This window comes from Lathamus discolor, chromosome 1 (assembly GCF_037157495.1).
Source record: "Lathamus discolor isolate bLatDis1 chromosome 1, bLatDis1.hap1, whole genome shotgun sequence".
Classification (NCBI taxonomy): domain Eukaryota; kingdom Metazoa; phylum Chordata; class Aves; order Psittaciformes; family Psittacidae; genus Lathamus; species Lathamus discolor.
This window is the reverse complement of record NC_088884.1, coordinates 102,677,956-102,700,567: the sequence shown is the minus strand read 5'-3', so window position 1 is coordinate 102,700,567 and position 22,612 is coordinate 102,677,956. Positions and strand designations below refer to the sequence as shown.

At 35.3% G+C, this 22,612-nt stretch overlaps 1 protein-coding gene across 3 annotated transcripts in view; it reads left to right on the top strand.

Annotated features, from left to right (window-relative positions):
- The window catches only part of LRBA (LPS responsive beige-like anchor protein), a 401,889-nt gene that overhangs the window by 101,092 nt on the left and 278,185 nt on the right, over window positions 1-22,612 (top strand). For 2 of the 3 annotated variants that reach the window (XM_065688463.1, XM_065688444.1), the window contains exons 32-34: window positions 3,705-3,783; window positions 4,020-4,153; window positions 6,209-6,270. In XM_065688463.1, the coding sequence (XP_065544535.1) occupies window positions 3,705-3,783; window positions 4,020-4,153; window positions 6,209-6,270 (275 nt within the window). The remainder of the gene's footprint in view (window positions 1-3,704; window positions 3,784-4,019; window positions 4,154-6,208; window positions 6,271-22,612) is intronic. The other variant, XM_065688455.1, reaches the window with a different exon arrangement.

The following is a 22,612-nucleotide window of genomic DNA, read 5'->3' as shown; positions in this document are numbered from 1 at the left end:
GTGAGTTCCTATCAGTGCAGATGGTAGTTCAAGAAATTCATTGGATTATAGTAACTATTTCTAAGAGAATTCCAAGTTTACAGTGACAGTAGTTGAAGGCTAGTTAACAAAGCAGAATGGCACTTTTTAAATCCGGAATGTCAGTGATATGCATTGGAAGTGGTTTAATACTGTTTTAGTATAAAAGCTGTTTTAAAGCAGCTTGTCTTTAGAGAAGTGTTCACCATTGTTTCATGAAATCTGTTTTGGTTTAACCTACAGATGTGTTTATGTAACAGATACCTTATATTAGGTTGTAAAACCTTTCATTGTAGTCTTGCATTGTACACTTCCAGCCCTGGAAGTGTATTTTTGAATGAGCTCATTATTTTATGAGATAATCCTTTCTTAAAAGGCATCAGTGTATTTATGTGTGGTAGGTCTGTTGTGCAAAATTGAGGTATGATTATTTAATTCAACTCAACTCTCCTTTTTTATACCTTATCTTCATTCTCCCGAAGTATACCATGCACTGCTTGTGTATTGCCAAGCTTACTTTGTATATTCAAAAGCATAAGGATCTTGCACAAGTTGTTTCTTTAACAATATTTTATTGCTAGAGACATTATTTGTTTAGACCCTTGGGGACCTTGAATAAACAATCAGGTTTCACTGTAAGGGTGCTAGACAGATGATCTATTTGCATTTTCTTTTATGTTCTTGCAAATGTCTGTAAAACTGTCAGTTTGAAGGAGCCACTTTATCAGTGAAAGGATAAGGGAGAGATAAGTCAGTTTAGTTCCACATGTTTGAAGTAGCTACTGCACTTACCCATATGTGTGTCATGGATGAAAATAAGCTACCGAATTATTTTTTTTTTTTTATTTTATTTTTTACTAAACCCAGAAAATATAGTAGGACAAAAAAAGCCACTTCTGAGTTTAAGTAAAAAGAGTACTTCCACAAAACAAAATTTGAATGCAGAAATCATTATGCCTAATCTTTTCTAAAAAAGCCCAAAACCAACCCTGAAATTCTCAGCTGTGATAAATCTGAGATTCACCCTTTTTAGGGAAGTGTATCTGAGCTTGGAATGTGGATTTAGGTGATGAGAAGTGTGAAGAAATTCATGCCATAAATATCCTTGTATAATCTTCAAAAAGAACATCAGTTTATGTAGGTGCCTGCCTTATACTGTTGTCAAATTCAAATTATCAGTGCCTTTTCTCTTATGTCTATATTTAAAGTAGATTTTAACTTAAAACTTCATAGTGTTTTACATTTATGCCTAATCTGTTATGCACAATTTGGTTTGATTTCTGGAGGAAAAATATTCATGTCCTATCTGTGTTGTCAGTGATTTGTTTACCTCCCACTCTAATCATTTTTACCAGTGCCATTGTGTGCAGAAAGAGAAAGCCAAACAAAAAAACATCCCATCCCACAAAATAAACACCAAAACCCCCAAGTCACACCAAGACAAAACCAAAGACTGTAGCTGTTAAGTATTCCACAAACGACTGAAGTCTTTGGGACTGCTGAATCATGGGTTTTGTTGCTTTTTTGTGGGCGGCTTTGTTTTGTTTTTCTTTACAGGAGGCTCTGTTCTCATTTTCAGCACCTTGTTTGACTGCTCTTCCTTTGGGAATATCCCGAATACTTTTTGGTGGTTTGACTATGTAAAATGAGATCTTAAAATGATGGTAATATACCCATGAAAATATTTTAAATATTTGCAGAATCTAGCCATCCCCATTGAAATTTTCAGAAATATGTCTTTGATTTGCCTTTAGTAGATAAGTTATTTAGGGAACTTTGCCCAGAAGATTCAGATTCCACTTTGCTTTCAGCTAACGCTTTGTCCCCTCTTTCTTGTCCTTCATTTTGTCTAGCCCACTCCAAATTTCTTTCTGACCTCATCATGCTGTACAAAAGTTAAAACAGGAGCTTCATGCTGGATTTATGAAAAGCATAAACAAATCCCATTCAGAAATATCTTTTCCTAACTGTGAAGAAAGAAAAAGAAATTAGGAAAACTTTCCAGCATTTTGATGTGTTGATTTATTAGTTTCTGTGCTGCCTTTGAAGCAAGATTAGAGAAAAGCATCTTCCCCAGATAGAGGAAAAAAAAAGCCCCTGAACAACAAAACAAGATCACAAACCCTCAACACTTCCAGGGGGAAGCTCTGTGTACCAGTGCTTTGGAGAAGAAGTTTGAAATTTGACAGGAGAAATAAAATTAGTGTCTTCGGGATTTGTCTTTGCCATCTTTTTACAAATCTATTCAACTTCAGTCTAGTAGAACACTTTGAAAAGTTGCAATTGGCACATTTTGATAGACACTTTCAGGATCTTAGCAGCTTATTTCCAGACAGGTGGCATTTAACTGAGCTCACTTCAGTGTAGGTGGGGGATGTTCAGGAATTTTCTATAGCTGTAGTTCTGAGAAGGGTCACGTCTTTGCTAAGGTAGATGTGAGAACTGAAGTCTTTTCTTTCATGCTATTTTTTATTTTCTTTTTTTTCCCCTTTCCTCCTTTCCAGCAGCAAAACAATCTGAAACTGGCGAGGTGAGAGGAAAGATAATAGGACAGGGTCTAAGGCTGGAAAGAGATAGGATTGCAGATGGACTAGAAGCAGTCATGCTCCTGGGAAATGCACAGAAATCTGTCTGCTAAGATTCATTCCTCTCTACAGTTTGGAATGCAATGCAAGATTTGTGAGTCACCTTTCCTATCCTGGCAGCAAATATCTGTGAAATCTCTGGCTGTCTTGCTTACCCCCTCTTCATCATTGCTAATACCAATCCATACTGGAGTATGGAAGTTGTATTTCTCTTTACATACTGAACGGCAGAATTTCATATTTACAGATTCCTACTCTGCTGATGAGAGCCGTGTAATGTCAATTTGACATAACGCAATTGTTTTTTTTTTTTTTCTTGTAAGTGTAGGATACATAAATGACCCAGTCTTCCCTATTGACCTTTGAATAATTGATGTGGCAAAGTTAATAACTCATAAATGAGGTTATACCACTGCCATCATGCTAATGATGCTGGCAGTGCAAAGGAGAATTTTATCATAGCTGTTTTTGACAGAGTCCCAGTGTTGCAAAAAATTTAGGCAAGGCTGTTGAAAGTACCCACTCATTTTGTATTCTGCTTCATTTTGAAGCAAATATATTCTAATTTTAGAGAAAAAAGTAAGGGTTTTCTGTGCAAGTTATTTGAAATTGGATGAACGCCTCCAGTAACCGAAAGAGATGCTTTAAAATGTTGCCACTTAGCTATATATTAGTTGTATTAATGTATATTAGTACCTTACAGAAGTATTATTTGTATTCACTGCTTAAGGTTGTAAGTGTTCTTAAATTTGTTCAGAGGGTCTCATGGCTTATAAGGTCAGAAAGGATCACTGCAGTCTAATCTGACTTGCTTCACAAAGCAAACTGGAATGCTTCCTTGATTTACTTTCTGTTTGAGCTAGAACAAAATGTAGAAAGGTTGCCGTAGCATACCTGGTAAATATGAACGTAAGTATATATGAGTTCCAGCAAAAAAAGTCTGAGATACAAACAAGTGAAAGGGTTTACCTTAGTCTTCATACACACTTGAAAACCATGGTTTCTCAGAGATTGAGCTCTAGGCTTTAGTTTCTGGACAAGTCATCTAACCTTTGGCATGTTTTCTGATATAGCGTACTTATTTATCAATTTCTCTTCTAGGAAAGGGATCATCTAATTCAAAATTGCCATCTGTTCCTACAGTTTCTTCAGTGCCTGAGGATTCTGCTTCAAATATGAGGTAACCTCTTCAGTTGAACATCTGACAAGCTGTGCTGTGGCTCACATTTTTGCTATTACATCTTCTGTTTCTGCATCTCTTATGAATGTCATTTTGCTGATGTTCAGTACCTAATGAAGGGTTATCGATTCCTTCATATGCATGTATATCACTTAAACTTTGCCACAAACTATACTCCTTTGTACAAAATTTCAGCAACTTCCTTTTTTTGTTAATTACCTGTATCTCTCTACTAGTATTACAGACAGGCTTGAACATGCTTTGGAAAAGGCTGCCCCACTTCTGAGAGAGATTTTTGTGGATTTTGCTCCCTTTCTTTCTCGGACTCTTTTGGGCAGCCATGGGCAGGAGTTGCTGATAGAAGGTACAAGTAAGTTTCCGTTTTGAAGAAGTGTTTTTGATGTGTGCTTTGGTTTATTTATTTTTTTTTAATGCCTCAGAAACTTTCTTTCTGCCTTCTGACATGGTGCTTTCTGCTGGATTTCACTGCCTTCCCTTCCGTCTTTAATCGTTGTTGCCTCCTCATTTTTGCTGTTTCTGCCACCTCTTTCCCTCCATCTCATCTCATAGTTTTCCTGTATCTCATTATGTGGAACCAGCTGTTGTCTCTTCCTTAGTTTTCCAGCTCTTCCAGGGCATTGTTCCAAAGAAGCTGAGGTATGAAATGCGTTTTGAAAACACGGTGTCAGGATCAACACTTACAAAGCATAGAGTATAGTTTAGAAAGTTAAGTACAAAGTCCTTACACTTTTACTGTGCCACTGCAACAGAAGGTTTCTTGGGAACTATATCTGGAGAGTGTGTTGTGTTGTATCTCTTTCTTGTATGTGAATTTGCTTCTGTCTTTCTGGTTTCCAATTGAAAGGCAATCATTGTCAGTATTGAGAAGAATTCTCTGGTATTTCTGAGAAGGTGAAAATTCAGGTGCACAACAAAGATCATGGCTGTTTTTGGTGTTGGCTTAAAATGACTGAGCTTGAGATGATTGAGTTTTCTTTCTACAGGGGGGTTTCTCTTTGTTTAAAAACAAGGCTCAGTTCTGCAATGCAGACATTAATATCCTCAGTTTAAAAAATCTTGTTTATTGGACCACTGTGAATTTAGTAGTGAACACCAGCTTTCAATTTTCTCACGATTTGCTTATGTAAATTGCTTTGTCCACTGATTTTTTAGAGTGAAAATTGTGAGTTTTGCCCAGTTAAAGCAGTAAATTAAATTAGGGCCTGAACTTGTTGCCGCTTCCAGTAATGAGCACTCCTGTGTTAGCAGCTTATAGTTACTTGAGCTGATCACTTGGACATCAAGCTGTATTTGCACTAATAGATTTAGTTGCTTCCTGAGCAATTAAAGCTCTCCTTTAAAAAACATTTTCGAAATTACTTGTTTTGTGGCTTAGGACAGACATCCTGTATGTAGTGCTCAATACAGTTAACATTATCAGAAACACAAGTAGATATCAAACACTTGTAAGTGTTTTACTGAAGAATGCTGATAACAAAATCGAGACTTCATTAAACTTCACTGAAATGAAAGGTTTTTAGTTTAGGAATTTAGCTTGTGTTACTTTTGGAGTAGGAAGAGTTGGCAGGAAGAATTATGTGAATTGTTTTCTGTAAGACTGAAAAAGACGGGATTCTACTTTTGATTATACATATGGGTATCGCTTTAGCTGACAGACATTTTAATGGAAGCTGGCTTATGAACAGATTTATTTCATTAATTTAAAAATAACAGGAAAGTGATTTTTCTCAAAGCTTTATTTGATAGGGAAGAGAAAAATAGGCACATGAAACCAATTTTGGGGCCTAAAACCCAGACAAACCTAAACCAAAATGCAAATAAGAGTAGTAGTCAAATTAGTTTATAAACAATCGAGAATATATAATAGGTTACTGCTTGCACTTCTGCGAAGGTTTAGTGTGGGGTTAAGGGTCAAAGTACTAATAAGAGTGTTTGGGATGTCTGCTGCCATGAAACAAAATGGAAACTTGATTGATAGCTGGGGGCTGAAAGGAGAACGCGCAATGGAGAAAGCAAAGGTCATAAAGCCATTTCCCTTCTCTGCATATATAATGACCCAATCCTTCAAGAAATTGCAAAATGTAAATACAGTGTATTAATGTAACATATGTTAACCACAGTTTTGATAATTTTGACATGCAAACATTTATGAAACTGAATAATGGAGGTAATGTATTACTGTTAGCTGCATCTTTAGATGCACGGTGTGGAATTTATGATCTTCCTTTTACATGAGTACTTTTGTGCTGATAAAGTACAAAAACTGGAAGTGGTATGAGAATTACAGCTTTCTTTTGTTTGTCAAAATGCTTCTACTCCTACTCTATTGCACTTCAAAACAGTTGTGTTTATGGCTGGTGCCATGTAGGCATGCATTTATGTGTACCATTTTTTCCTTTTGTAGGTCTTGTGTGCATGAAATCTAGCAGTTCAGTTGTGGAGCTGGTGATGCTTCTTTGCTCTCAGGTGAGGTTTAATTAACAATGTTGTCTAAAAGTGCTGCCTTTGAGCATGCTGGAAATTACAGTTAAAATTTTACTTTAAATTTAAGATTATGTGTAATAGGTAGAAAGAGTATGTGCAAGGCCTTTTGATTAAAAAACCCCAGCTTCTTAGTAATTTAGTCAATCGGAGAGAGGAGATATTAAGGGTTTTACCCTTAGTAAGGTGTTACCTTGCCATTAAGATCTACATAACCCTGGTGGTGATGTTCCTAAGTAATTCTGTGCTGCCATTTATGTAAAATAAAGTAGGACCAGTAAAATAATAAGGTTAAAGAAGCAGATTTATTTCTGCATGTTGGCATGCTGAATCCTCTGGTATGAATAGAATTTTTTTCTTTTGTGTATGAGTGATAAATACTTTGAAACCCTGTCATTCTTAATTGATATGACAAGTACTAAGAATTTGAGAAAAAAATAAGAAAGCAACCCTGGTTGTCAGCAGTTTGGGGCATTCTGCATTCCTAAAGGCAGAGTGATTTTAGATATTTAGGAATCTGAGAATTCCCTGTTCCTGTGTTTAGAAAAGTGCCAGAGCCTAGGGAAGATTCTTAAAATCTTGATATATTAATTGGATTTGCTTTTTGGGTTTCTTGCTTTCCTTTTTTGTAATTAAATGGAAGACTATTTTTATTGAGCCTTTCTTTTGGTGCCTTAAAAATGATACGTTTCTGGTAGTAAATTCCCCTACTTAAAACTTTAAAATAGCCTTTTTTAATGGGAATGGTATTGGTCTAGAGGTCAAGGGTTCTGACCCATTTCAAAACCTTTGACCTTCATTTACAACCCTTATGGTTTGCTTGCCTGACGAATAAGGATAATGCAAAATTAATGTTTCTTCACATCGATCTATTCATTTTAGTGCCTATATTGCCAAATTTATTTAGAGTGTGCTGATAGACATTTCATGAATACAAATGAAAGAATCATAGAAGGTGTGAAAAATCGATAGTCTGCATTGTCAATAAAGTGTAATAAGAACAATTACTTCTGGAGATTACACCTAATAGATTTTACAATGAACTAGTGAAGAGTAGTTATGCTTTCTAGTGAGGTTGTTATTAATGAATGGTTCTAGAACTTTGTTCATCTAGTTTTCAGTCTTCCTCAGAAAATATAATATGTCTTTACCCTGAAAGGAATTTAATATTCCTTATGGAACTTTTGGAACTTAGAGATTGTTATTCTACATATGGCAATACTGGAAGTGGACATTGTTCATGATTTCTAGAATACAAATTTGCTGCTGACTTAAATTAGAAAATAATCCTCTCTAACAAGAAATCCCTGTACAAATTTTACTGTTCATTTGTTAATGTGTTAGAGTAAAAATAATCTGAATATTAAATATGTGCCTGACAGCTTGGTATTACCATTTAAAAATTAATTTTCGTTAGCCATGTTGCTTGTATCAATAATTAGTGGTTGACCTTCCCTTCTTTTTGGTAGGGTAATCTAATATTTTTTTTTTTTTTTTTGAAATCATGTTGTGCTCTGTACTGTACGTCACTTGTTTGGTTTTGGGAAGTAGAAAGGATAAGGAATAAATGACGTGCTCTAATGCATCTATTTGTCATATGTGTCACAATGCCACTTAATGCTAATCTAATCAAATTGAGGCTATCGTGATTGCTTAGCAGTGCTCATTGCAGAGGCTAAGGTTGTACTTTGTAAAACAGTAGAAATAAACCAATAAAGTCACAAAGACCTCAAAGTCTTTTTAAAGTTACATAGCAGCTGTAATTTTTTGGCAGAATATGAAAAATGATGTGAGAAATGAATGTAAAATTAGCTCCAGATGTATACAGATTGTTCTGGGGTGATAATTACATTTTTCACTTTGAATTTTCCTAATTCAAAGAGGTCAGCATGGCAATCACAGAAGTGATTTATTTTGTTAAGAAGTGAACTGTCTTTTTGCTACATGAAAGCTAGAGAGATATGAAATTGAATTTCTAGCTGACATTTTACAGATACTGGGAGGAGATGGGGTTGAGCTTGATTGATTTTTTTTTTTCTTTTTTTTCCCTTTTTTCTTCTCCCCCCCCCCCCCCCAAGATAGGGTGGGAAATGAAGTGATAGCCTTTTGCTAAAATTTTAATTAATTTTTAAGAGGAGATGGAGAGGATGAAGTGCCAAAGATCAAAAGATCAGGTCAAAAACTAGTTTTTAATCACATAAATAATGTGGCATAGTCACAAAGTAAGTATCTGCAAATTTGATTTAAAACTTCGCAAATTTGTCAGGCACCATTTTATGAAATTGAAAGATTGCTCTGATTAATATCTGTGGCGGTTTTTATGATAACCTTTCTCAAAATTTGCTTTAAACATTCTATATGTGATGTAAGCACTTGGATTGTTTTTCTGAAGCTTCTGAAATTTTTCTGATGCTTATTTAGATTTGTGGCTGGAATATGTTCTGTCTTTACCAGAAATACAATATGCAATAGTAATGCATACTTTTTCATAAAATGGTGTGAGTAAAGCTCTTTCTCAAGTAAAGCTCTTTAAAAAAATTGCAAAAGACAATGTTCCATGCAACTATTTGTGACTCATAGTTAATGTTTTCTCTCTTTTAAAATTTATGTATTTAGGCATATGGAAAAACACCATTGCTTTTGTGTTTTAGTTTTGTGTTTACATGTTTATATGTTGCCTAGTGTTTAAACCAAGATAAAAGGAGGAACAGGTGGTTTGAGATACAGACAAAAGGCTTTTTCTAAGACAAAACCAGTTGTGTTTTTTGATAGACATGCTACATTTTGAGACGTGTCTCTGTGTGTATGCTTACATTTATATAAATCTATCAAAACATAAAGAAATCTTTCATCTAATATTACTGCAAAATGTTCCTGCTTATTTGACGTTAATATCGTTTTTGAAAGAATCGACGTTGCATTCAAGGCCACTTTATAAAAGCGTTGTGTTGCTCATCCTAATTCAGTCTGACACACATTCCAATAACACTACCTCCCTTCTAGGGTTTAAAACTAAATTTATGGCTGAGCATTGTGAAGTGCATCATTTAAAAATGGTTTCAACCCAAAACATCTAATAAATAAATAATGTGTATGGCTACTCAGTAGCAGACTTTCCAGACTAGAAATCATTCCATCGGATACTCAACAGTCCACTATCGGAGAGGGCTGTCAGATAAATCTTATAGTAGCTGCATTCATGTCCTGTAAATCACATGTTATTGTCTGAGCCTTCTGCCAGGTCATCTATTCTTTTCCCATTTATCAGAAATGCATACAGTACAGTGAACCTAGAAGCACCATCTAGTCTGGCCTGGCATCCTGTTTGGGTAATTAAACCAGCCAAAAGAGAGAAGTCCTGTGTCTATGTACCCCTTTTAAATGAGTGACGTCAGGGTGTTAGAGGTGTTCATACACTATTGTGAGACAACGCTTCTGTGTGGAGAAACAGATATCACCCCTGAATAAAGCATTTTCATCTAAAAGGACTCTCGCTCTACCCCTAAAACGCAAAGGGGCATGTATAAATTGAGTGCATGTTTACCCATAAAACAAATATGCTACTGTGCTTCCTTTCATTTGTCAGGTGTTTCCTTGAAATACATGAGTAAGTGGGAAATACTGTCATCTTCCCTACTCTGTCATGAAGGTATAAAAACATTTATCCCTTGCTCTCACATACATGAAGCATTTGGTCTATTAGCGTAGTGCCAAGGTGAAAAGATACAAAAATAGGTGAAATAGGTTCCATAATTTTCCTTGATGCCTTTGAATTTACAGAGTTTGCAGCACTTGAAAAATGTTTCTTGGTGTAGTATATCAACTGAATTGTCAGTGGAATATGTGTAAGAGAACTAATTAGGTGGTTCTCGTCAGATCCATCTTTGACTTAAGAGCTTTTTTTTCTACTGAACCTGCATTTTCTCGACCATAAAATAAACTTACGCTAACTGACTTCAGTACTATTCAGTTCTTGTATAATTTTCTACAATTGGTGGAATGCCACCCAATTTTTTTTGAGAGCTTGCAGTTTAAAATTAATGAATACTGCAACAACTTTTCTGACCCCATCACCACCACTACCTGCACGTACACCCTGCTTGCTAGTTCAAGGTATAAAAGCTTCTTGGTTCCTCCTTTTTCTGTCCCCTGTTGTTTCAGTGGGATTTAGGGCACATTCTTGATAGGTGATGGCATACATCAAACCAAGACCAGTGTTTTAATACATTTAGTCTCTAGATATTTTATCTTCTAGAAATATTAACGTGATATATTGCAATATAACTACGTAGCTGTAGTTGTTAGGTTTATATAGGACCTTGATAAATAATATCTTTTGTGTGGAGATGGAATAGGGAAACATAAACTTTGATACTCCAGATTTTTTTTTATATGATAACATCTGTTCATATGGCCCAATGAAATATGATTACAGTTGAATATGTCATGCGTTATGCTGATAGTTTTTGGAGTTATTTTTGGAGAGAAAAGCATGATCCAAGGCAGTGCATGTGCATTTTAAAAATACAGCAGAGGCTGATTAGTAGCAGTAAAGCCAAAAAAATTACACTGTGAGTTGGTCTTACTCCCTGTGTAGGCAGACATTTTTTTTCTTGTCTAAATAACTCACGAAATCCATTATCACTGGTTAACTGGCAAAATGTTGGCAAAAGGTCTTTTTTAGCATGATCTTTCTTCTGCGTGCTACTAAATCCCTTTGCTAAGAGATTCTGTTGCTCATAAAGAAGTAAATATTCATCTTTTGCATGGGCCATATCTTAGTTGCATTATGCCTCTTACTCTGATGAGGATTCTTAATTATGTAGACAATATCAACATGGGCCATACAGTTGTGCACCATGTACAAACAATATGATAGGGTAATTCCCCTCGGGAAGAGCAATAGGATGGTTGCTACAATTTTGATTTTTCAGCAGATTTTTTTGCACACACTTACCTCCACCCCCACCCCCCCCTCGCCCTCCTGAGTACTTGAATGTAAAATGCAGTAAGATGGTCAGGCTTTTCTGGGTATCCTGTGCTTAGGAAAAAGCTTTTTAACAGCTATCTAAATTAATTTTCTCGGGAGTGGATTTCTGCAGTGTGTTCTAAAATGTGGTAAGCCTTTGAATTACTCGGAGATTTTAGTTGACATAGAAGATGGCTGATTTTCAGTGCTTGTTGCTTGCAGAGAGAGCACATTATACTGATGCTCTGTGATCTGCACTGGTTCCTAATTTACTTTTAAGTGCAATTTGATGTGATGGATAACTATAGTGATCGCTATGAAGTTTTAATCGTATTGGGTATAGGTTATCTAAAGAGCTATGTCACTATGATATCATAGCAGCTAACTCAACAGAAGCACCTAAACTCTTAGCAGTATCCTGGTTCAGATATTAAGAGAAACAATGCTGTTTGCATACTTTTTATGTGCCCCAAGTGTTAGATGATGATTTTGATTAAGATGGTATTTTTTCAACTAATCCATTTGTGTTCTAAGAGCTGAAAATAATTTGAAATGGGATCTAATACTACTTTAAATCTGTGATCTAAATAATGTATATGTTTTGGTGCAGAGGGCATATTTTGTAGGGATTTTGTAAGGTGCTATGTGAATTTCTATCAATTTTAATGCATGTTCTAATTTTCCTTTAAAAGCCATTTTTCAGGAGTTGGAAGTTTTTCTGTTTATACAGTGTGAACTTATGGTAATAGGATCCTTATTTTTACAAAAAAGGAATGTGGCTGTATTTGAGTTTCAAAAAAAACCAAACCATGAATATTTTAATAATAGATGGCTCTTGTGATAAAATTATTAGAAACATAACTATATTAGGCAAATTAAAATGATTTAGATCTCAACAGAAAACTTCCCAAAGTCTAAATTGTTGTCTGGGGGAAGGTATTGCGCAGATTATGCCCGTAAGTGTTTGCCTTGTATTGCTAGCTTTCTGTGCAATGTTATGCAATGTTTCCAGTTTAGTATGAAGACATTGCGTTTTGATGCACAGAAAAATACTTGGCCTGCAGGTATGCCAGAGGCTTCTTAGTGTACTTTTTCCCCACCTTGTGCTCTTTTGAAGAGCTTCGAAGTTTGAAGAATATCTGCCACCCAGTTTGTTGTAGAGATGAGGTGACTGTTGAAGGAACTGAGAGTGTTCAAGATCGTTTAACTCTGTTATGGATTATTTAGAATCTGAAGCTAGGCATGTTAATAAAACCATGTAAATCTTAACATTTGAAAACATAGGATTGGTAAGCATGTTATTAATTGTTACGCAGGCAGTAGTAGGAATACTCCTAGTGCAATTTTGTGACAAATAATTGCATGGCTTTTGTAGCTGTTACACAAAATGGGAGGTTCTCATCCAATTATTTAAGATGCTAATGTATGGAAAGTAGTGGAGGAGTCTCTGAGCTTTATTTACAGTGCTGCTTCAGGATATTTTCAGTGAACCAATTTTACATGACAAACTGTTTCCTCTTCAAAAATTCCTGTTATTCTTTTTCATATATTTTCATCTATAATTACTTAGTTTTGGAGGATGGAGACTGTAGTTGAAGTGAGAGACAAGGGAAGGTAGATCGCACAGTAGCCAGGAACAATGCTATCAAAGTGCTCTCCTGGGGTAGAAGAGACTTATATTTCAAGTAATGTTTCAGGTAATACTTGTTATCACTAAGTAGAATAATCTGTTGAAGGAAAAATTTCAACATATCCTCCCAATGTAATTAGTTGTCCTGAAGTTTAAGGAAATTTACCAGGCGTGTGGAAAAAAATTAAGCTCTCTCAGTCTATAAAAGCAACATTGTGATTCATCTGTGTTGTCCTCAGTCGCAGTTTCCTTCTTTGGTGGTGATACATGAAAACTCAGTTCTTTTCTGTAAGGTCTTGGGGATAAAGTTCAGGGCTTCTACATTCTTCTGCATTGCAAGCCACTTGATATCAACACAGTATGCTGTTTGGCTGGTGATCAATGGTATTAACTCTGGAGAAATTGAATGAAAGCCCTTGGAAGGTGTGGGATGACACTGGCTATGGAATCCAGATTCCTATCCAGTGCTTGGATATTAAATACAGTATTGCCATTAAGTTTCTTTCTAACAAAACCAAAGGTTACGATATCAAATATGTTGTCTGGATCGCTTGGATTCTCTGTTATACTTGGTAGATCTGGGGGTTTTTACACATACTGTGGCTTCTTTCTTTCCCAAGTGGGAGTTTTTCCTCCATCTCTGATGATCTCCCTTTGGGTGCTGAAAATGTGTATTGACAACTTCCATGTTGGGTATATGTCACTGAGCAGAGTACTTGGAATAATTACAAATGGATTACTTTGTGCTATGGATATTTTGCTGCTTGCTTCATTGAACTATGTTGCATGTTCCAAGTGTTTGAAACTGTGGATCAGTTTGGTAGGTAACTGAAGCGCAATTCAGGTAAGATTGAAATAAATGGAAACAGCTGGGAAAACCTTTCCTTTGAACCAGGGTATGTTGAAATTATATTTTAAATTAGCTGTGGTTTTTTTTTTTCCCCTTGGATTTAAGCAGTATATAGATTTTGTCTCACTAGACCTAGATTATTGTAGTATATTCTGTGTGAAACTTCAGGGTAACAAAATTTGTCTGTTGGAATGTCATTCCTGCTTTGATTTCGTGTTACTTTCTCCATTGTTTGAAAGTTTAATTGTATATAATTTCCTGCAGTATTTAACCTGTTGAATTGCAAGGAATTGCTTTGCGAGCACTCTAACATGTTTAAATAGGAGTTTCTTTCAAACTATTATTCTTCATAATAATTACTAAGGTTTACACTTCTCAGATTCTGCTTTAGTTTACTACACTTACATGTGTGAACTCTGCCTTTTCTGTATAGTGTAGTTGTTGGTTTCAGGAACAGTGTGCCTTGTTTACAATTAGTATGGCCTACAGACAGGGAGTTTAAAACATTCGTGTCCTTCAGTGGCTAATTTTAAAACAGTTAAGTTGCGATAGAACACTTTCTTGTGTGAGTCTATAAAGTGGACATATATTCATGGTGTGTTTAGTAGTAAAAATCAAGGAAGTTTATAACTTAAACTCTGCTTTTGCGGCAGGTGTGGAAAGAGGTTGGAATGTATTGGGCATGATTTGCCAAGACTGTGTGCATAAGAAGTGACCTTTTCTTGACTTAATGATGCAATAAGCACTTGATGTTTATATCCTGACAGGTAGTGGTCACAGTAGTTAAGATGTGTGAACTAGTGCTTTGGCTTTATCTCCTTTGTATGTTTCCATAATTCTTACTCTAGGAGGATATTTTAAAGGTTTTCTCACTCCCTAGTTTGGAGATGGAATGTATGATGTAGGATTTTATGATGAGCACAAACTCTGATGTGTTACATTTAGTGTGAGAAAGCAAGAAGATCTGATTATACTTTTAATAAATGGGGTTGTTTTATCTTCATGTTAGATATAATCGTCTAAGCGATAGAAATAACTTGTTTTACCTAGGCGTACTTTTGACCCACTGAAAAATGCCCACTGCAGTCTGCAGCCACTGTATTTTGAAGTGTTTAGTAAAAGCAAGCTATATCAGTTGGAGCTGCAAATTGTGGAAAGTAGTGTGAAAGAACCAGTGTTTTTTTTTGATTTATACTACACAGCTGTTTTCTGAAGAATAATTGTGAACTTTGTGGTTTTGAACAAAAATAAATTAAAAAATTATATGTAAAGAAATTGAAATAGGTGCTATACATAGAGGTGTGTAGAGAAGTACAAGGGGATGGGTATGGTAAAGCCATGATATTTTTCTGTGGACTGATACGAAGCATTGTTTCTTGGGACAGCATGCTTGGAGAAATCAACATGAATGGTAGACTTTGGATAGAGGAATGAGTAAAAGATAGGGTTTAAAACCACAAAGCCGTTCTTAGAAATAGTTTGCCACACTGGAGTGAAGAGAGATGGCTTTTCTTGAGGTCATCTTACTAAAATAGAATCGCTGCCTACAGTTAAGTTTTGGAGGGGAAATGAGGTTTTTCTCTCCCTGATACTTTTTTTTTCTTTTTTTTTTAATGCAGTCTTTAGTGGTTGTTCTATAGGCTTTTTGGATATGATAGCCTCTCACTAAGAAAAATTACCTTATGAAATGAAAATCACTTGAATTTGGTCAGGAATCTAGGACATATTGTGGGTGTGGGTTTTAATGGAACGCATGTTCACTACAGCTAAAAACATTAGCCTTTAAAACTGTGTTGCTGAGAATTTGTATGGTTGATGTATAAATTTTTATGTTTGGGGATGAGAATGGACGTCAGATATAAGTGTGAATCTTGGAGCTGTGATAGGGGAACAGGACAGCTTCATTTCCATTAATGTACAGTGCTTCAGATGTTCAAAACCAAGGGAACATAATTTAGTTACAGAAGCAAGACTTTTCTTAAGAAAAAAGGCATCCTGTTGCTTCACCAGCACACTAGGACTTAAAAAAACACCACTATTTAAGGTGAGTTTTGTGCAGTGAGAGCACACCCTGTGGCTTGGCAGTCTAGTCAGAAGGATGATACCATGCTGACTTTATAACTAGATCTTTGAACAATATTCTCATGGGTGGTAAATGCAAAACAAAGTAATATCAACTGGCACTTAATTCTGTGAGCTCCCTGCTGATGGGGCTCTGCACTGAAATGGAACTCTTCCTGACAGGAAGTCAGCCACGAAGTGTGGAGACCTCTGAAAATAAAGTGTGCTTTAATTTGACACCCTGCTGTTTTACAGCTAGTCTGTTTAATTTGAGACCATGGAAAGAGGTTTAGTGGAGGGGAGGCGTATGAGATTATAGAAAGTTCAGTGAGCAGCAGTGCTTGTCACTGACTTTATATTAATCACAAATATGTGAACATTTTTGTTCATGTTAATAAACCAAATAATGTGTCTCTGTTTCCAAGCAAAACTGCTTAAGAAACACATGGTTTGGGGAGCAGTACTGTTTACTTATTTGTGTCAGGAGAAGCTTTGCACGGTAGTGCTGTTCAGTTTATTGTTTAACCTTTAGTCTTATTTATACTCGTCTGTATCTTTTTATATATCTCTGCAACTGGTAAAGCATCTGTGTTATTGAAGATGATGCACTGATCTTTCACTTGTTTAAGTGAAAAAACTTGTAATTCATATTATGCAGCAATCAATATGATGTTGAGGTGCGTGTCTGTTAGGTGGTTATATCCTAGTTCTGAGTCAAATTTGATTCAGAAGAATCAGTTGGAATTTGTGAAGACATTTATTTCTATTTCTACTTAAACCAGAAGTGATTATGTTCCTCCTTTTCTGGAAAATTTGCTTGGTGAGTGTGTGTGTGTGGGGAAGATTTGCAATGAAAGAAGCAGAAAACTTGTTTATCATGTTTATTGTAGCAATGTACAGGGGCAGATGACAATAGAGCCCTGTGTTGCCTGGTGTTGTGTAACAATGGAATAATGGATACCCAGAATATTTTAATCTGAATGAAGACAACAGATGTAGTATGAGGAAGAGAATGTAGTATGCAAATGGAGTGTAATGGAAGAGACATACTGAGGTTTTCTGCCTTTTTTGTAAAAATAAAAAAATAAAAAAAAAATTTTGATTTAGCTTCCTTTTCTCTAAATCATTTCTTAAAACATCTTCATTAGGATAGGATTACCAAGGGAACGATAAGGGGCAGATTTGGACATTCTGTCTTTAAAGTGAAGAGGTGGGATTGGTTTACATACTTTGGTTTCATTCCCTCAAAGGTACGATAGCAGGAATCTTGTTCATAGTTCGCATGCATTCGTTATGAGAGTTTAAATTGAAACAAAGCTACATTTGGGTAAAAGGGTAATACAAAGGGGGTTTTAGTTCCATAATTGTATTCATTGTGTATATTGTTGAGTTTTTTATTAAATTTATTTAATCAGACATTGAGCAGGAAGGTTTCCCCTGTTTAGTGATGGTAATGATGAATGTTGCTATTGGTGGAATCAGTCTATCACTACTAGTGCAACTGTGCAGCAAAGAGCATGCTGTGATTTTTCTTGTCCTTATAATCAGTAGTCTACCTTTGAAGATAGTTTTTTCCATGCAGTGGTTTTACAAAACCTCAAATTAGAATCACAGTTAAACAAAAGCAGTGAAGTTGAGGCAGTTGCTTTATAATCCTGCTGTTCCTCAGTTTGTTTTTCTTTCTGCATAAAAATGATGCTGGCACTGCAACTTGATTATTTGGATCTCTTCCCTTTGTTCTTCTTATGTTGTCCCTTTTCCTCACTTCTGTTTTCCTGACTCATCTCTTTTGACTTTTAGTTTCTTGCTTCCCATGGCTGCATATTTACAGAACCGCTTGGTACTTCGGTTTCTCAATTAATGTTTAAGATTTCTGTTCCTGTTCTTCCTGAAGCTACTGTCTTTCATCTCAGCATTGAAAATAGGCGATGGTTAAAGAACCTGAAGAGGAAGCTGCGGTGGAAAAGGTTTGCTGCTAGATGAACTCAAACCTGACCCCTAATTTCGTTTCATGAGGAGTCATGGCAACAGCCTGCCAGTGGGAGAGAGAAGGAGAGAGGCTGCCCAAGCAAATTGCTTCTTCCATCAGGACCTGAAATCAGTGATCCACTTATTCAGTTTTTCCCTATTCTAGAGTTTGCAGCTGTATTGGGACTGTAAATGAACTGGCTTTACTGGGAATGTAAACGAACTGGAGTTTAACATAAACTTACCTGTTTCATCTTAATCTGATACTGGTTCTAGGGGGAAAATTTTGTCAGGTCATGAGTTAAACCTCTATAAAAGGCATGTAATGAATGTTTTTCATATATGTGTTCATACTTTTTTGATACTAGATAAAATGTTTGATTTCTATGCAGCTCTTATGCTGTGCTAGTTATTACTGATAGCATTTTATTTATGCAGTGAGTGATATGTTCATAATTGTATGTGACCTTTCAGATTGCAGACAGTGACATTTTCCTATTTTTGTGAACTTTTGGATTATGTGATTTTAATTTTATTACTAAAATCCTGTTTTAAGGAAATTTGTATTACTATAAAATATGACAACTGCAACCTCTGTCGAGATTTTCTGGCTATGTGTAGTTGTTGAAGATTATATGTGCTGTAACATTTTATGTAGTGTATCTTTCATAATACTGTATGGTTTAGGATAGATTTGCATAGTTTGTGGAGAAGACAATAGTTCTCTCAGAGTAGTCTTATGGCATAAGTCATTGACAAGCTGACAGTTTTTTATTTAGTATTTTACTGAACTATGTAGTACTGAAGTATGTATACTACTCCAGCTCTATGTGTGTATGATTTGTTTTCAGAATCTGTAAAAACTTATTGTGACTTGAACTCAAACTTTTACGTATTGAAATTAAACTCTCATTATAAGGTAGTTTTAGGCATTTACCACTAACAACATAATGCCAGTTTATAGGAAGCTCTGTTTACATGGAATATCCCAAATGGTTAAACAGCAGGGGAGTCTTCTGCTTTTAGTTAAAAACCTGCTGTTTCTGTGTGGCTTATTTACTGCTTCTTTACTTCTTAATGTAGTGTGCTGTGGAATTGAGCATGCAAAAGTCAGTAAAGAATTCTGTTTTCTGCGTCTAAGGTTATTACTTGCTGTACAATAATAAAGGCACTATTTTATTGGGTTAGTTGTAATTAACTTCAGCACTAGGCATTGATATAAATCATTCCTAATCTGTTTTCTTTAAATTTTCATTCTTTTAAACTAGTGTAACATAGCTTCTTTCTGTCATCCTTTTACATAAGGACTAGGGTCGTAATTGCTTTTTTGAATTAGGCTGTCGGAAGGTAATGTGCATGTTGATCCAAGAATTGATTAAGGAAAACTAATGAATTTCATATAGGACTTTTCAAAGATTTGTAATAAATACTGTGTAATAAATACTCTATAGCAGTGATCTGTTAGACCATTAGAATTCAATAGTGTTTTCATGCAGTGCAGCTGGAAAAATATTTCAGTATAAGAAACTTTGATTCTGTTTGATAGCTAAAATGGTAAACAATTTTATGGTTATGAATAAAAAAATCATGTTCCAAATCTTCCCCAGAGCATATTTTATGAAAGTAGCTATCGTTGTTATAATCTTTGGTTCTGTGTTTTATCAAAGGAAAAATACTGAAACGCTTTTGGTTTTAATTTTTTTCTGCTCGGTCTTGGTGTTTGATACTAACTGGGCCATGTGCCTTTTATCAATACACTGGTGTACTGCAGCATTTTCAGTTACTGGTTAACAGCATAGGTTGTAAACAAGAATGCTGTGTGTTCTTTTCAGGCAGTTTTGCAATGCTGAGCATGTGTTTTTCTTGACTTTCTTGTCCTTTTCAGGGGTACATAATCACACATGCGTAATCTCAGCCCAGCTTTATAGTTCATTATTTAGTTTGATGTGTGTTTGGAATATTTTCCCTCAACAGCATGCTTGGTGTTATACCTCCACTTGAGAAGCTATCTCATCTAGTTAATTTATACACAACTTTCTCCTAGAAGGCTCATTAAAATTTTTAACGCAAAGACTTCGGTTGTGTACTGTCACTAGCTGATTTTTTGACAAAAAGCAATGTCATTTTAATGGAATGCCAGCAGTAAATACTTTTTATTGTAACTGAGTGTGTTTGATAGTTTTAAAGTCTTATAAAAATAATTAGCTCTTTTATATAGTTCTAATGGCAGCCTTGCAAGTTTCCCCTGGAGCAGTCTCTAATGAACAGGCCTTGATTTTTCCAGTTGGGCTTTTAGATTCCCTGAGGACTTGACTTCAGACCTTGAGGGGCAGCAGCTGCCATTTGTCTTAAGACTGGAGTTGCCAAACAGACAGACCCATGTATTAATAGGACACATTTGTATAGCTTGAGTATGTGGAACCCTGATAGAGGCCTAATGATGATCATCTGTTGAGAGCTTGTAGCTGGCCAGGGTTAGAGTAACTTTTATCACCCTTACTGAAATCAGACCCTCTGTATTGATTAGTGATATAGTGTGACTTGTTACATACATGCAATGTTAAAGCTTTCATAGACAAGCCATTGTTTAGTGTGGAATAGTATCCATTGTTGAAATTTCAATAAATTCAAGCTTGTTTTAAGTTTTCCCCTGACAAGGTGTTCTGAATTTTTAGGATAGTAGTAAATATTTTTGTAAGCTTTCTTTGTGTCAGGATTCAGCGACAGTGATGTTCTTTTGTAGAGAAAGGACCATGTATATAATTATTGAAATTATCTTTTTTCTCAGTCAGTTTCTAATCGTTCTTCCATTATTGATTTATGGTTTTAAAATTTTATTTTAGCATCCAAGTGTGACTATATATATATATATAGTAAATAACATTGTCTCCAAATGTGTTTTCATGTTACTCATATATAAAAAAACACATCCTTGCAAAATTTTTGTTTTATATACTACTTAGCCTGAGCTAATTTTGATATTAAGTTCCTGTGTTGTGTTTCTAGACATTATTTCTCATAATTCCATGTTGGTTTTAATTTTTTTCAATGGAGCTTTGTAGAATAAAATAAGTATAATTCAATTCTTTAAAAGGAATTTATGTTTGCAGAGATTCTGCTTAACATGCAGTCTAACCTGTTTTTTTTTTTTAAATTATTAGGAACTCAGCTGAGATATAATCTACTTTTCACTAGATGTTCATTCAAGCCTGTAGTGGATGTGGTGCTGAGAGAGTGCTGACACCAAGTGCAAACACTGCTGAAAAGTTCTTGATAGTTTACTTTAGGCACTTAAAGATTAGTATATCTCTCTATGAACAAGTTTTTCATGCAGATTTGACCTTTACTCTAGGATATAATATGTCTCTTAGTCATATGTTAACACATTTTCCCACTGTGCTCCTTCATGCTCCTTTCATAGTTGTCAGTACCAAAGTCATCCTTCTCCTTTGTTTCATAACCAAAATAAATTATTAAAACTCCACCAGCTTTATGGGAAGGATGGATTGGCAAAGAACTGGCTCTTCTTTGCTTGCTTATGAATGTGTGTTTCAACTGATAGATATATTTCTTAATTGTGGAATATATTGACCTTGTTAGGGTATTTTTTTAACTTTCAGACAAAAATGAATTACTAAGGATCGTGCATGTGTATGTATATATGAATGAAAGTAGCAATGCAGTTGCCTGCAATTGAAGATAAAGCCATTTTCCTCTATTGGAAATGTTTTAAATATTCTGTTAAAGATCCGCATTTAATTGTTTAGCTATCAGACCAATTGACAAATTGGTTTTGCAAATGCTTTTATATAGCTTGAAGACTACATATTTTGTGTTGTCTGAAATATGGTTATATTTTTTTCCTAGAAATGTACAAGTGAGGAGAGGTATATCCATTTGCCGCCTACAGGCAAGCACTTCAGATTACAAACCAACAAAAATGTTTACCAGCAAAATTTTCTTTGCATTTTTTTGAGTGACTAGAGTTTAGGAATGGCTATATTGGATTAGATGATAGACACAAAGAGATGCTGAAGAAGAATAAGACAAGCCTGTATGATAACCTTCCACTTTCAGCTATATTCAGTTTGGGGTATTTTATGAATTGGATGTAGTTTCTGTGTTATTTAGTCAGTATCAGTGTATTTCCTTCCATGTACATGTGCAGGCTCCTCTTGATCCTGTTGAACTTTTAGTCACCACATCATTCTTTGGTGTGATAGATTCCACTAATGTGTAATGCACTGCGTAAAGAACCACCTGCATTTCTTTGGTTTGAAGCTGGTTCCTACAAACTCCTGCTTATAGAAGAGGCTTTTTGGCAGGCCTGTTCTGGTAAATAAGAAGCTCCTGAAGTATTGGATCTGAACAAGGATATTCAGAATGAGTAGGGAGTCAACAACAAATGGAGGAAGATGATTGATTGATGAATTGACACTGGGAAATTCAAATTCAGTGCAGAGTTTTTCAAGAACGCTTATCTGATGATGCCTTATGATTAGAGATATACCTAATTTTTAAGAAAGAAAATTGCAGAATCACATAGTACAGAAGACTTTTCAATGCATTTGAAGACCGAGATAACTACACATGCAAATGTACCTGAAAGGAAATAAAATGGGATATGGAATTACTAAAGATTGTTTTGCTGGATTAATCTCATTGTTGTTTATGGTCTAATGCGTGTTGTGGTCTTTGGCCAAAATGTATTTACTACACAAAGGAAATGGAGTAATTTATGAGTTTTATTAGAGTATTTGGTACTGTCATGCAACTGATGATTAGTTAGAATTAATTAAATAAACATAACTCAAATAGGACAACAGTAGGGCATGATATAACCTTGAGG